The sequence below is a fragment of the Penicillium samsonianum genome, assembly GCF_028829775.1.
Source record: "Penicillium samsonianum strain IBT 33392 chromosome Unknown utg000005l_segment0_segment0, whole genome shotgun sequence".
Classification (NCBI taxonomy): domain Eukaryota; kingdom Fungi; phylum Ascomycota; class Eurotiomycetes; order Eurotiales; family Aspergillaceae; genus Penicillium; species Penicillium samsonianum.
In genome coordinates this window covers 2,371,506-2,384,709 of record NW_026643263.1, presented here as the reverse complement: position 1 = coordinate 2,384,709, position 13,204 = coordinate 2,371,506, and the positions used below count along the sequence as shown (strand labels likewise).

The 13,204-nt window shown below is 49.9% G+C and overlaps 4 protein-coding genes across 4 annotated transcripts; 3 read left to right on the top strand and 1 right to left on the bottom strand.

The window, feature by feature from the left end:
• Positions 1-113: 113 nt before the first annotated feature.
• Positions 114-764, bottom strand: N7471_009800 (putative RNA binding protein Pym; the record flags this gene model as incomplete). The annotated part of the gene is made up of 1 exon (XM_057282519.1): positions 114-764. The coding sequence occupies one exon, from the start codon at positions 762-764 to the stop codon at positions 114-116; it is 651 nt and encodes a 216-aa protein (XP_057133402.1).
• A 298-nt stretch (positions 765-1,062) lies between these two features.
• Positions 1,063-1,579, top strand: N7471_009799 (cytochrome b-c1 complex subunit 9; the record flags this gene model as incomplete). The annotated part of the gene is made up of 5 exons (XM_057282518.1): positions 1,063-1,071; positions 1,148-1,167; positions 1,252-1,317; positions 1,398-1,446; positions 1,523-1,579. 5 exons carry the CDS (start codon positions 1,063-1,065, stop codon positions 1,577-1,579), a joined length of 201 nt encoding a protein of 66 aa, XP_057133401.1.
• Positions 1,580-2,429: 850 nt separating this feature from the next.
• N7471_009798 (putative ubiquitin-protein ligase E3 component (UBR1)) lies at positions 2,430-9,182 on the top strand (the record flags this gene model as incomplete). The annotated part of the gene is made up of 2 exons (XM_057282517.1): positions 2,430-8,584; positions 8,646-9,182. The coding sequence occupies 2 exons, from the start codon at positions 2,430-2,432 to the stop codon at positions 8,911-8,913; spliced, it is 6,423 nt and encodes a 2,140-aa protein (XP_057133400.1). The 3' UTR covers positions 8,914-9,182.
• A 1,492-nt stretch (positions 9,183-10,674) lies between these two features.
• N7471_009797 (uncharacterized protein) lies at positions 10,675-12,361 on the top strand (the record flags this gene model as incomplete). The annotated part of the gene is made up of 2 exons (XM_057282516.1): positions 10,675-10,829; positions 10,897-12,361. 2 exons carry the CDS (start codon positions 10,675-10,677, stop codon positions 12,359-12,361), a joined length of 1,620 nt encoding a protein of 539 aa, XP_057133399.1.
• Between the last annotated feature and the right edge of the window lie 843 nt (positions 12,362-13,204).

The window sequence follows — 13,204 nt, the reverse complement described above, 5'->3', positions numbered from 1 at the left end:
GGTGCTTGCAGGAGGCCCTGACGAAACTGATATGCATATTGGCATATACTCGACACATGGATATGGGTTATTGAATTTGGTCTTACCCCGCGTCTGAAAGTTCAAAAAGGTATTCAAGGATTCTCATTGCTTTCACCATTCTTTTTATCACCATTGGAATCGAACCCCAACACATCCAGCTGTCGGACAAGTTCCTGAATTTTGATAACTTTCTCCAACTGCTCGGGCAGCAGCGCCTCACCCTGCTGCTTCTTATCGCGAAGATCCCGCGCCTGGCGGAGTTTCTTCTTCAGACTGCGGGCCTTCTTCTCCTTCTCGGCTTCGATATCGATCGGCTCTTCAGCAGGCTTTTCTTCTTTCGTAGGTGCGGGTGCGGGGACGCGCCAGTTGTTTGACTCTGCGCCCTTGCCCTCAGTGGTTGGACCGGCTTCGTCGGATTCCTTCGCATTCCGCTTGGCTTCGCGGCGCTTAGCGTTCTTGTTGCTGGCGGCAGTGGCGGCGGTAGTTGTGGGTTTCGCTGCGGTCTTGGTCTTGTCGTCTTCGCTGCTCAATGCTTCCGCACCCGGCACCCCGCCTTTTCCGCGGGTTTTCCATGCTGCCGCTGCCCGGTTCTTGTATAGTTCGACATCCTCGGGGGGCTTGTAGCCAGGGCGCACGCGAATCTCTTTGCGCTTAGAACCGTCAGCACGGACTGAGGAGGGAATGTATCGTTCGCCGGTTTGGGCATCAGTGGTGATGCCGGACCTGGCGACGTTGGAGGCCATGGTGTGGTGTGTAGGGTCGAGGTTGTGAAATGGACTGGCAGAATAAGAAATATCTGATAGCAACTTGACAGAGCCAAGCTCCAAGGCAAATATCAATATCTCTAAAGATCGAGAGAGAAAAACAACGCGAACATTGAAAGTTGAGTGCGGAAGGCCGGAGGCTCGGCCAATCAGCGGACCGGCAATTCCCGCAGATTCAGCCTTCGCAACTTCACCCTCACAACTTCAACTCTCGTTGCCCCATCCTCCTGTCGAATCCTTTAATTCAGGTCGTGTGCAAACACCCCAATCTCTCACAATGGCTGGTGTATGTCTTTACTTCCTCTCCCAGTGCTCTCATTTGCACTGCTATGTCCAGTACTGACTGACCTCTCGCATGACAGTTCGCAAACGTTATCTACTCGCATGTCTCCCCTTTCTAGGTCCTACGATCGCGATCGAAATCGTCCAATTGAAATCTAACTGAGGCACTCTTCGCTGTGTTTAGGACCTTCATGCGCAAGAACACTGTTCTCCTGACCACTGCTTTTGCCGGCGCCTTCGCTTTTGAGCTGTGGGTTACATCCAGTCTCCAAGCATGTAAGACATGCTGTGCACTTTATACAGAACACTGACCATGCAACGTCAAAATAGTGCCTTCGACATCACCTCCAACAAGGTTTGGGACAGCTGGAACCAGGGCGTATGTGAACCTCTTTCCCGATGGACTACAATACCCGAGGCTAGGACCCACGCTGACTATTTCTCTCACTTTACAGCGCCAATGGAAGGACATCAAGCACCGTTATTTGGTTAAGGAGGAGGATGACGAGTAAATGCACTTGCCGAAAGTGATGTTGGGTATATTTTACCGCGGGTAAAGGGGCATGGAAAAGCCAGCGAAGCTCGTGCCTGTTGTTTCTCATCCCATATGTGGGCTTGTATGCGATAGATGGAAATCTGTATTTTGACTTTCAATCCCTGGTTATACGTAGAAAAGTCTGTACGGTTGATGCTTATTACCGCTTTCGTATACATCTAGAAAGACATCTAAAACGAACATTCAAAAGCACATTGGTGTTCTTCTCACATATAAACATCCTTAGCTAGATGAATTGGATTTATAGAGTCCATAAGCGACTGTTCACTGTTGTCTTTTTTATAACTTCAAGTGTTCAAACGGTGGCGTGTTTTCTGTAGGTGATCAGGTCGTAGCGTGGCTGTGGCGTTTACTGACAGACCGGTTCCATCGATGTCATAGCGAAAAATGTTACCTTCTCTCTACAAACGACTTTTAATTTGATCTCTTGTACTTTGTATTTTTTTGACCTTTTGGACTTTAAGCTCCACATTCAAATTTCCATCGCGTATGACTTTACCGTATCTCTGCTGATCTGCTCGCCTGCATTGGTCCACCTTCACCCGTTGCTCTCACTTTCCCCCCACCACAAAGTATCAGTGTGTGAGTAACGTGAACTACATCTGAGAACTCTATCGACTCGATCCAGACCGATCTCTTGTATTCTCACTTGAAAATTTCTTTTCCGCCTGCATACCCGCGAAGAAACCACCTGCGTCGGACCATTACTACCTTGAGCGCATTGTCGCGACAACGGCGCTCCGTTCCATCACCCACTTGTGATAGCCCGAGCGGCCGCTACGATAACCCGGCCACAACAACAAATCATGCTCATGCTGGGGGATTGTGAGAAGCTGCTCGGTGATGGTCTTCTCCGTTTGCCCAAGAAACACAACTTCCGCTATGGCCCCGCTGCCGAGAAGGACCTACTAGAGCTTCTCTTCCGATCGCTTGTCGGACACAACACAGACCTATTACAACAGCTGTTCCCAGAAGGAACTCCAGCCGGACCATGGAAACTGGCGGAGGCTCAAGGTGCCCGGGAAGGGGCCGAGTACAGTGAGGCAGCGCGGGGCAAGCGCTGCGGTCATATCTTCCGTGCTGGGGAAGCCACATACCGATGCGTGACCTGTGCCGCAGATGATACGTGCGTGCTGTGCAGTCGATGCTTCGATTCCTCGGATCACACCGGACATCAATATCAGATTTCGCTTTCCTCCGGAAACTGTGGCTGCTGTGACTGTGGTGATGACGAAGCATGGCGCCTTCCGCTATTTTGCGCAATTCATACCGATAGTGGTAATACCAAGGGCAAGGAACGGGCGCAGCGGGTACTGCCTTCTGAGCTTGTGGCCTCGATCCGCTTGACTATATCCCGTGTGCTCGACTACTTCTGTGATGTTATCTCTTGCTCCCCGGAGCAATTGCGGCTGCCAAAAACTGTCGAGGGCATCAGGCAAGATGAGGAAGCCTCTCGGCTGCGTCCGGACCGGTATGGCGCTGGCGATGAAGAGGAAGAAGAACCTGAATTTGCGGTCATGCTGTGGAATGATGAGAAGCATACAATTCGCGATGTCTCTCATCAGGTCACGCGTGCTTGTCGTGAACGAGATAGCTTTGGCGTTGCGCGGGCTCATGAAACAAACGATATGGGCCGCAGTGTGATAAAGTATTCGAAGGACCTGAACAGACTCTTAGGCGTTTCTAAGATAATTGAGGAGATCAAGGTTACCGTCACGGTGCGCTCTGCGCGTGATACTTTCCGCGAGCAAATGTGCACAACTATAGTGGAGTGGTTGGCTGATATTGCCGGCTGTGAAATCCTCGAGGACAATGAGATTATCAGAGAAATCATTTGTGAGGAAATGCTTACGCCCTGGAAAAAGGGCAGTGGGGGATATAACGAAGATATCGGCATGAAGGGCATTGACGATCATCAGCGGACTGAGAACCTTCCAGGTCGCACGCTCATGATTAATTTGCCTAACCATGGTCAGGTCCTCTTGACCGCCGACGATGACGAAGATGATATGCTTGACGACGATGTTATAGACGAAGAGGAAGACGAAGACTATGTCGAGGCCCACGATGCTGATGATGAAGATGACGATGAAATGGACATCGAACTCACTCGTGATCAGGAAGAAGACGAAGATATGCTCTTGGCAGGTGCAGACCAGGAACTTGCTCTAGCAGAGCGCATTCTCGCCGGACTCACTGGCACCCAGCCGCCACCTCCTCGACCAGCACCGGCTCAAACCGCAGATCGGTCCTCTGCCGAACGAGGCCCGTCTGCATCTCAAAGTCCTGGCCCTGAATCCGCCCCTACTGGCTATATCCCCATTCCTAAGACTCCTGGTTCGCATCGGCAAAGGCCTTCGAACACAGAAAGTCACTGGCAAGTCCGGCCGTCTATTCCCGCTCCAGGTGAAAAGGTACCTCCGTATGAAGACCTGTGGCAGCGTACTCGCCTAGACTGGCTGGTGCTCTATGACTTGAGGTTGTGGAAGAAGACACGAACCGACTTGCGTGATCTCTACATCAGCACTGTTGTCAATGTTCCTCAGTTCAAGCGCATTATGGGTCTTCGTTTGTCTGCGTTATACACGGCTCTGGCTCAACTTTACCTCATCGCGGATCGAGAGCCGGACCACTCGATTGTCAATCTTTCATTGCAGCTTCTCACAACCCCATCCATCACCGAAGAGATTGTTGTGCGAGGCAACTTCCTCACAAAGGTGATGTCTATTCTCTATACTTTCCTGACTACGAGACAAGTTGGTGAACCACAATCCGTGAACCCCAACGCCACGCTGGCATTCGATGCTGGCTCAGTTACAAACAGACGTCTCTACCACTTCTTCCTTGACCTCCGATACCTTCTCCAATCTGAATATGTCCAGCACCGTGTGCGGACTGAGGAACAATATCTTCCTCAATTCCTTGATCTCGTCAAGCTGTCACAGGGTATTTGCCCTAATGTCCGCGCTGTTGGTGAACACGTTGAATATGAGACGGATGCTTGGATCAGTGCGTCAATTCTCATGCGGGAGATCAACCGACTTTGTCGCCAATTCTGCGAGTCTTTCCGCAACCCTGAAATTGACAACGGTGACAACCTTCTCAGGGCAATCGAGACCACCACCACTACTGCGATTCTCCATTCAGCTGGCGTAGAACGCAAGCGGTTCGACCAAGCAGAAATAAAGGATGAAGTAAGATTCAAGCTGCTGCCACCTTTCGATTTTGAGGTCGGCGCCTCTGGCCAAGTCCCCTGCCACCGGGTGGTTGAATTCGTGGTGGAACGTGGATCTATCAGTTTCCACCACGCCCTTCACTACACATTGTCATGGCTTATTGAATGCGGACGAGACATAAGCAGCGAGACTATGCGCGACGTTCTCTTTGACGCTGCCAATGCGGCGAGGAGTGAGATCCATGCCGCCAAGACTGCGAACCCTAGTAGTGTTGATGATGTTTTGATTGCCCTTGGACCGGAGGACTTGCTTCTGGCCATGTTTGACTATCCACTCCGAGTTTGCGCTTGGCTGGCGCAAATGAAGGCTGGCATGTGGGTTCGCAATGGTCTCAGTCTTCGGCACCAAATGTCGCAGTACCGTGGAGTCTCTTCTCGTGACTTTGCCTACTACAGAGATATCTTCCTTCTCCAGACTGCCCTGGTTACTTGTGATCCTAGCAGAGTTCTTGCTTCCATTGCACACCGCTTTGGCATGGTTGAGTGGATGGCTCGTAACTACATGCCCCGTCCTGGATACGAAGATACCCAGATTGTGGATGTGGCAGAGGAATTTGTTCATCTACTGGTGATCCTCCTGACGGATCGAACATCTTTGACTGCCATCGATGACAGCACTCACCTCACCCATGAAAACATCAAACGTGACATCGCTCATGTCTTGTGCTTCAAGCCGCTGTCTTTCTCCGACCTCTCAACCCGCCTTAGTGACAAGCTTCTAGACTCGGACATGTTCCAAGATGTGTTGGAAGATGTCGCCAACTTCCGCCCACCCGAGGGCTTGAGTGACTCTGGTACTTTCGAATTGAAGCCCGAACATCTCGATCTTGTTGATCCATACAGCGCACACTATACAAAGAACCAAAGAGACGAAGCAGAGAATATTTACAAGGAATGGATGGCGAAAAAGACAGGCAAGAATGCCTCTGACATTGTCTTTGAGCCAAAACTTCGACCCATCAGCTCCGGCGTGTTCTCAGATCTCCCCCGATTCGCCGGAACGATGCTGTTTGCCCAGATTGTTCACCAATGCTTGGAATACGTTATTTCATCAAAAGAATGTACACCAACTATCCCACCGACACGTGTTGAGACTTTCCTTCAAGTGATTCTGCATCTTATCCTTGCAGCAGTGCTGGAAGATAATTCCGAGGAAAATGATATGGTAGAAGAGCATTCCAATTCATTCAACTGGAACGCTTTGTCAAAGACGCGAGAGATCAAGGCCGGCCATTTGACCATCGTCGGTTTATTGGAGAGAATTTCCGTCACGACTGAATTCACCGCATCTGGCCCTAAAATCCGACACATACTCAAACGTCTATGGCAAAAGCGCCCTCGCACGTATTCATCGGCAACTGCGTCTCTCAAATTCCCCTTCGACCGAATTGACACCAACTCTCCCGCAATTGACGCAGACAACGACAGGGAGGTCAAGAAGAAGCAAGCACTGGAGAGGCAAGCCAAGGTGATGGCGCAGTTCCAGCAGCAGCAGCAACAATTCTTGAACAGTCAGGGTAACATCGACTGGGGCGAAGAAGATTTCAGCGACATCGAGTCCGATACAGACGCTACCCCATTAAAGAAGCTATGGAAGTACCCTAGCGGAACATGTATCTTGTGCCAGGAAGAGACCAGCGATTCGAGGCTCTACGGTACCTTTGCCTTAGTTCAAGACAGCACAATTCTGCGACAGACCGATATCAGGGACTCCGATAGGATTCGTGAGGTGCTCAGAACACCCACAAGTCTGGACAGGTCCGCTGAACAAGTGCGGCCATTTGGTGTATCCGGAGAGAACCATACTACCATCAAGCGTCTTGACTCTTCTGGTGGTGAAGTCATTAGCGAAAAAATTGGACTGAGCAAAGGGTTCAACGCAAAGAGTACTCTTCGTGGGCCTGTGACTACTGGTTGTGGGCACATAATGCATTACTCCTGTTTTGAGCAGTACTTTACGGCAACACAGCGGCGACACACCCAGCAGATTGCTCGTCACCATCCCGAGAACACTAATCTCAAGGAGTTTGTCTGTCCTCTCTGCAAAGCTCTTGGAAATGCATTCCTCCCCATCTCCTGGAAGGGCAAGGAAGAGTCTCCCCTTGTTCCGCTTAGTTCCTCTGAATCATTCGACCAGTGGATTCAACTAGGCCTCAAGCACTCATTGAATCAACCGCAGAACTTCCCAGTCCTCATGGAGAAGGAGAAAGCCTATCCTCAACCATATACCGACATCTTTATTGACTACTTGTCTAAGACCCTGGTTCCTCCGCTTTCTAATAGTATTGATCAATTGAGAGCCTCGTCTTTCCCAGCAACTGCCTCTGCACAATACATCACGCCAGCGCGCATGCCAATGCCAGGTGTTTTCCCTCCCACCGAAGACCTCGCGCCTTCCAGCCCACTTCAGCAGGTGTCGAGTCCCTCGGACAGCCCTATGTCGGAACTGCTTCAGAGCTATAGGCGACTCAAGAAGACACTCACGACAAACCATGTCAATTCGATTTTCAACAACACTTCTGAGGCGAATGGCAATGAAGATCTTGTACATACTGATTCTCTAATTCGCAGCTTTGGTTTCAGCATTGCTGCAGTTGAGATCGCGCAGCGTGGTGTTGAGTCAGAGCCTGGCTCGACCTTGCTCGACACAATTCCTTCGTTAACGCTTACCCATCTGCGCGTTCTATCAGAGACGGTGTTGACATATGCTGCTGTTGGGTGTCTTCACTCGACGGGGCCATCAAAAAGCCGCACAACAAATGAGTTCCAGGAGATGCATCGTCAAAAGATCTGCCAGCTACTTGTCGGGCACCCTTGTTTGAGCGGCACAGCTTTGCTCAATGATGTCCGTAACATCGAGCCTCTGCTTGCTGTGGATACCTTTGTGTTCTTTGCAGAATCATCGTTGTCTCTGCTTCCAGTCCTCAATATTGATATCAGGCATCTTGTGCGGATGTGCTTCGTGGCTGAGATTGTTAAGGTCGCTGTCACTTTCATTCTTTGGCCACTGGGATTGAAGGAGGAACTCGCCACCCATCCCGAGGACCATACTATGGCTGCTGATGTATCTGAAGAACAATTCGGAGTGACCAAGCAGTTCTTCGACTCGATCGTTGCTGAACTGAAGGCAAACTCTGTCGGCCGTGCTGAGGGCTCCTCGTTCCCCGCTGAGAGTGGATACGTCAAGGATGGAGAGGAAACTGCCACCCCAAGCATCATTATTGCCGTCCGGCGACTTGTTACGAGCTACGGACTAGCATTCCTCCGCAAGGCAGTTATCCTTCTTCATGTTCAGCACGGTGTCGAGTTCCCCAATACAGGATTCGCTGATGTGGAGTCCTCTGAGCTTGAGCGTCTGACCAAAGCACTTCAACTGCCTTCCCTTGATGAGATTCTCATGTCTGTCAAGCCCGCACGCAAGACAAACAGCCCCTTCGACGCAGTTATTTCAGGATGGATCTTCCACTGGAACGCCTCGCGCTCAGGCATCCGCTTCGAAGACCACCGTCTCTGGCCCAGTCTGTCGCACCCTGCTATCTTCGAGCTTGTTGGCCTGCCTAAGTACTTCGATAGCCTGATCGAAGAGGCAAACCGTCGCCGTTGCCCCAATTCCAAGAAGGAGCTCACCGATCCCAGTATCTGTTTATTCTGCGGAGAAATATTCTGCTCACAGGCAGTCTGCTGCATGTCAAACAAACTTGGCGGCTGCAACCAACATCTTCAAAAGTCATTATACCCTCACACTTCGTTTACAAGTACTCTCCAGCTAATCAGTCTTCCATAATAGATGCGGCAAAAACATTGGTCTTTTCATCAATATTCGCAAATGCACGGTTCTCTACCTGCACAACACGAACGGATCCTGGCATTACGCTCCCTACCTCGACCGCCACGGCGAAGTCGACCCCGGTCTCCGTCGCAACCGCCAGCTGATCCTCAACCAGAAGCGATACGACCGGCTACTGCGCGATGTCTGGCTGTCACACTCGATCCCTGCGACTATCAGCCGCAAGCTGGAGTCCGAGATTAACAGCGGAGGCTGGGAGACTATCTAATGAACATAAAAATGAGGTTTTTTTTTGCGATTGTTGATGTGTGTGCGCTTAGATCCTTTACTTTTGAATTTTCGATGGCGAATTGGAAACGATCGTGATTGTGTGTTTAGCCGCTTTTTTCGTTTCCTTTCGTTATTATGCATTTCTACCATGTTTTCATCTCTTTTTCACTGTATATCGGACATGCTTTTCATCAATAGGTTCACTTGGTAGTTATGATTCAAAAATACCAGGCTACGTTCAAGTCGAATTTGGATTGGATTTGTGAATTTATTATCGCGATCCCCAGAGCCTACATTATGTATGTATTAACATGATTTTGTTTTGCTACATATATTCCTCCTTATATTTTTCTACTGGGAAGTTAACACTCGCGTTTTATTTCTCGCTCCCTCTCCTCGATTTTTGTACTAAGGGAAAACATTGAAATTGCTAAAACCTTCATGACTCGTACGCATAGGCTTTTGAGCTGAGCAAGGTGACCTGAGATGGATATATATCTCTTCTGCTCACTTTCCTGTATGAATACGTGCAGCTATGAATTTATATTGATACCCAATACACACTTTATATTCTGAACTCTTACTGTCAATCTCGTTCACTTGTAGTATATAATCCGCCAAACTGTCCAAAGCAGGACTCACCTAGGGGACCTCGACTGGTAGCATCTAGTAGCGCCATGTCGCTCGGCGTGTCTCTTCCAATGAACGACAGTCGAGTTGAGACAATCCTTCTCTGATGGTGAAGACCATGTTGGAGTTTATGAAAGTCCTCAGCGCTGATTCACTATCGCGAAGTATGGCGGCCTGTGGATACCCATAGATTGCGTAAGTCGCAGTTTTAGAGCTAGCTTAGTTGCATGCGTGGTTATCATTCCAAGGAAGGTTAGGAAAGAATAAAAATAATAGATAAGATTAGGAAAATAAAAAAATAAAAAAATAAAAAAAAAAAAAAAGCCATCGCCCGTAGGCGATCCGGCAGCTTGAGATCAAACGTCACTCAACAAGCTGAGGATGGACGGGGATCCAAGAGGCAGTGCGCCAAATGTCGCCAACGACAACCGCTAGGCCTATAAACTTATTAAGGTTAGGATCGAGACGAGCGAGAAATTGTGAAGTCGAGTTTATACCAAAGATTACTAAGGTGATTGATACAAACCACCCTCCTTTGAATCAGAAAGCCCCCCGGCTATATATCTATATATATCCTCGGGAACTAGGTCAAGATACGGGTATCATTATAAGCTACATGCCATAATCTGCTCCCACACGTAAAATGATACATACGACCATAGGGTGTGGAAAATAGGGCTTCCCGTCCGCTCAGCCGTACTCAAGCCACACGCCGGTGAGTTAGTAGTTGGGTGGGTGACCACCAGCGAATCCTCACTGTTGTATGTTTTTGTTTCTTGTTGCTATTGATACAGTAAAGGCCGGGTTTAAGGATACAGTCAATCGCCAGGATATCGATCTGTGCTTATTAGACACAATCCCGTCAAACCTGGAATCCTAACCAAATGCCCGCCCATCAATTCATATATACTGGGCAGTGCCATTTATCAGGAAAATGGGAAGTAAAAATGGAAAATAGAGATGCGACTTACCTAAATTGTCTTTATAATGAAATGCTTGTCGTTCTTACCTAGATAGGGCCGAATGTGATAAGTTGATAGTCTTATCTTATCAGTGCCAAGCCGGATCTTCACCTCTCGACATAGCCTTTTTTTTGACTTCAATTCCAGGCAACTTAAGCTCACGAACCATGAATAACGAGCAGTTTCGCCGGCTGCTAGCCGACCAGTCATCGTCAAAACTCAAGGACCAGAGCCCAGCGCCTGGTCGCGATGCACCGCGTGGCGGCGCAACCCCAGGCGGGTCACTGGGGTCGCGAATGCGGTCCAGTATTCCCATGACCCCGTACGTCGCTTGATTTCACAGGTTGCTATGATTCCGGAGGAAGCTAACAGCTGTGGCACTACTACAGACGCTCAGTCACTGGTGTGGACTTTGCCCGCCAGCTCTTCGACCAACGCCGCGAGGGCGATCGACCTTCCAAGCGATTCAAGTCCTCCGCTGCGCCGAAGGGTACATCGCTACCGACCGGCTATCAGGATCGTGCCCAATTGCGCAATGCAGAGGACGAAAGTGAGAGCAGCACGGGTCTAGAGGCGCGCATAAAGGCACTAGAGGATATGGTTAAGTTGGGACAAATCGACCAGGCTACCTTCGACAAACTCCGCCGAGACCTCGGAGTCGGAGGTGACATCGCGAGCACACACATGGTCAAAGGACTGGATATGGATTTGTTGAAGAGGATCAGAGCTGGTGAGGACGTGTCGCAAGCGGCCGAAAAGCCTGCGCCGCTCCCCGAAAAAGAAGACGTAGATGAGGAATTCGAGCGTATGATGGAAGAGAAGGGACTTGAGGAGCTTGCTGCTGCACCAAAGCAACAGAAAGAAAAGAAGAAGGGGACCATGGCACCGCCGCCTGCTAGGCCCAAGACCCGCGATGAAATCCTGCGGGAATTGAGGGCAAGCCGTGCTGCTGCTGCTGCGCCTGCTCCGCCGCCGGAGTCGATACTCGGCTCAAAATTCAAGAAGCTGAGCGATGGAAAGCCGGAGAAGAAGCGGTTTGTAGAGCGTGATGAGACCGGCCGTCGACGTGAAGTCCTCCTCATTACTGATGCGCAAGGAAATACGAAGAGGAAGACTAGGTGGCTTGATAAGCCCATTGAAGCACCTGTGCCTGCCGAAGGAGACCTCATGATGCCCGATGAAAGTCTCAAACCGCTCGGTATGGACGTTCCAGCTGATATTGCTGCCCGTGCTGCTGCACAAGAGGAACCCGAAGATGACGACATTTTTGCTGGTGTCGGTGATGATTACAATCCCCTCGCTGGTCTCGAAGACGAGTCATCGTCCGATGAAGATGGTGAAATGGCAGAGTCGGCTACTCGCAAACCTGAAAAGGCTCCCATGACTGAAGAGAAGAAACCCGCCGCCTCTGAAACAGCACCTGGGAAACCCAAGAACTACTTTACGACTGGAACCTCGACTACAGCAGAAGAGGAGCCTGTCGACCGATCCAACCCCCTCACCAAAGATCCAACCATTCTTGCTGCCCTCAAACGAGCTGCAGCCCTCCGACAAAGCTCTCCCTCAGCAGAGGGCCACGCAGACGAGTCTTCTGAGACAGCCCTTCGTCACAAGCGGTTCATTGAAGAGGCACACCGCCGAGAGGCTATGGATGCTGCAGATATGGATATGGGATTCGGAGGAAGCCGCAACGAAGACGGAGAGGAAGAGGACGATGGTCCCCTGCTCGACTTTGACGACGACGAGCGAGGCGGGAAAAAGAGAAAGCGTGGCCCCAAGAAGAAGAAGGGTGACAAAGATAGCGTCACGGATATTATGCGTGTTGTCGAGGGTCGCAAGAAGAAGGATTCATGAGTGTCATTGCCAGGGGCCCCGGGACTTGGGCTCTCCGTCGTCTCCTACATGTACCTTTTACTATGAAATCGACATTTGGAGCTATTTGATACCCTGCTATGCTATGCGTTCTCTACTTGTCTACCAAAACTCATTATGCTGCGGAGGCCATTCAGTCACCTCCAGCGTTTACACACTGTTGTATTAACCTTTTCTGATATTTGCTGAATATCATTCTTAGCATGCAATGAAGACTACACATACTCCACGTCTTATATACAAGTAGTCGGCCGCTTGTCTGGCCTTGCCCTCGACAACGTAGGACTTCGATAATCTGAATACCCAGTTCACTCGGTAGAAATGACGTTGGGTAGAGTGCATAACAGAATACTCTGTTGTCTTTTCTAGTATCTCGTTTGAAGGTATTCTCTACCGAATAGTCCCGTGAACACCTGCGTCACCATCTCATAAGTACTGCTTGTATGGCTCAGTGTATTCTGACAATATCTTCGGCGTCGGATGTGTATTAGGCGAGTGCTGGACTGATGTCTACCTGGTAACGTGTCCATGTGATCTCAGATTTAGGCTTAGTCTCCATCTTCAGAAGGCGTTGTGTCTCGTCTCCCCAGATGGCCATAGATGGCTGCATATCTCTATAATACTCTACAGGATACTCAATACACCTAGCTAAATATTGATATTTCCTAATGGGCTATTCTGGACTCTCTAGACTGCCTGCTGGAATACGGTGTCGCATCTTCTCGGATAGGTCGTCTGTATACCCAGTGTCTCGAGACATGGGACGCGTTAACTTAGGGTGGTACCTTCCCTATTTGCGACAACAACTACTTTCCCCAAAACGGA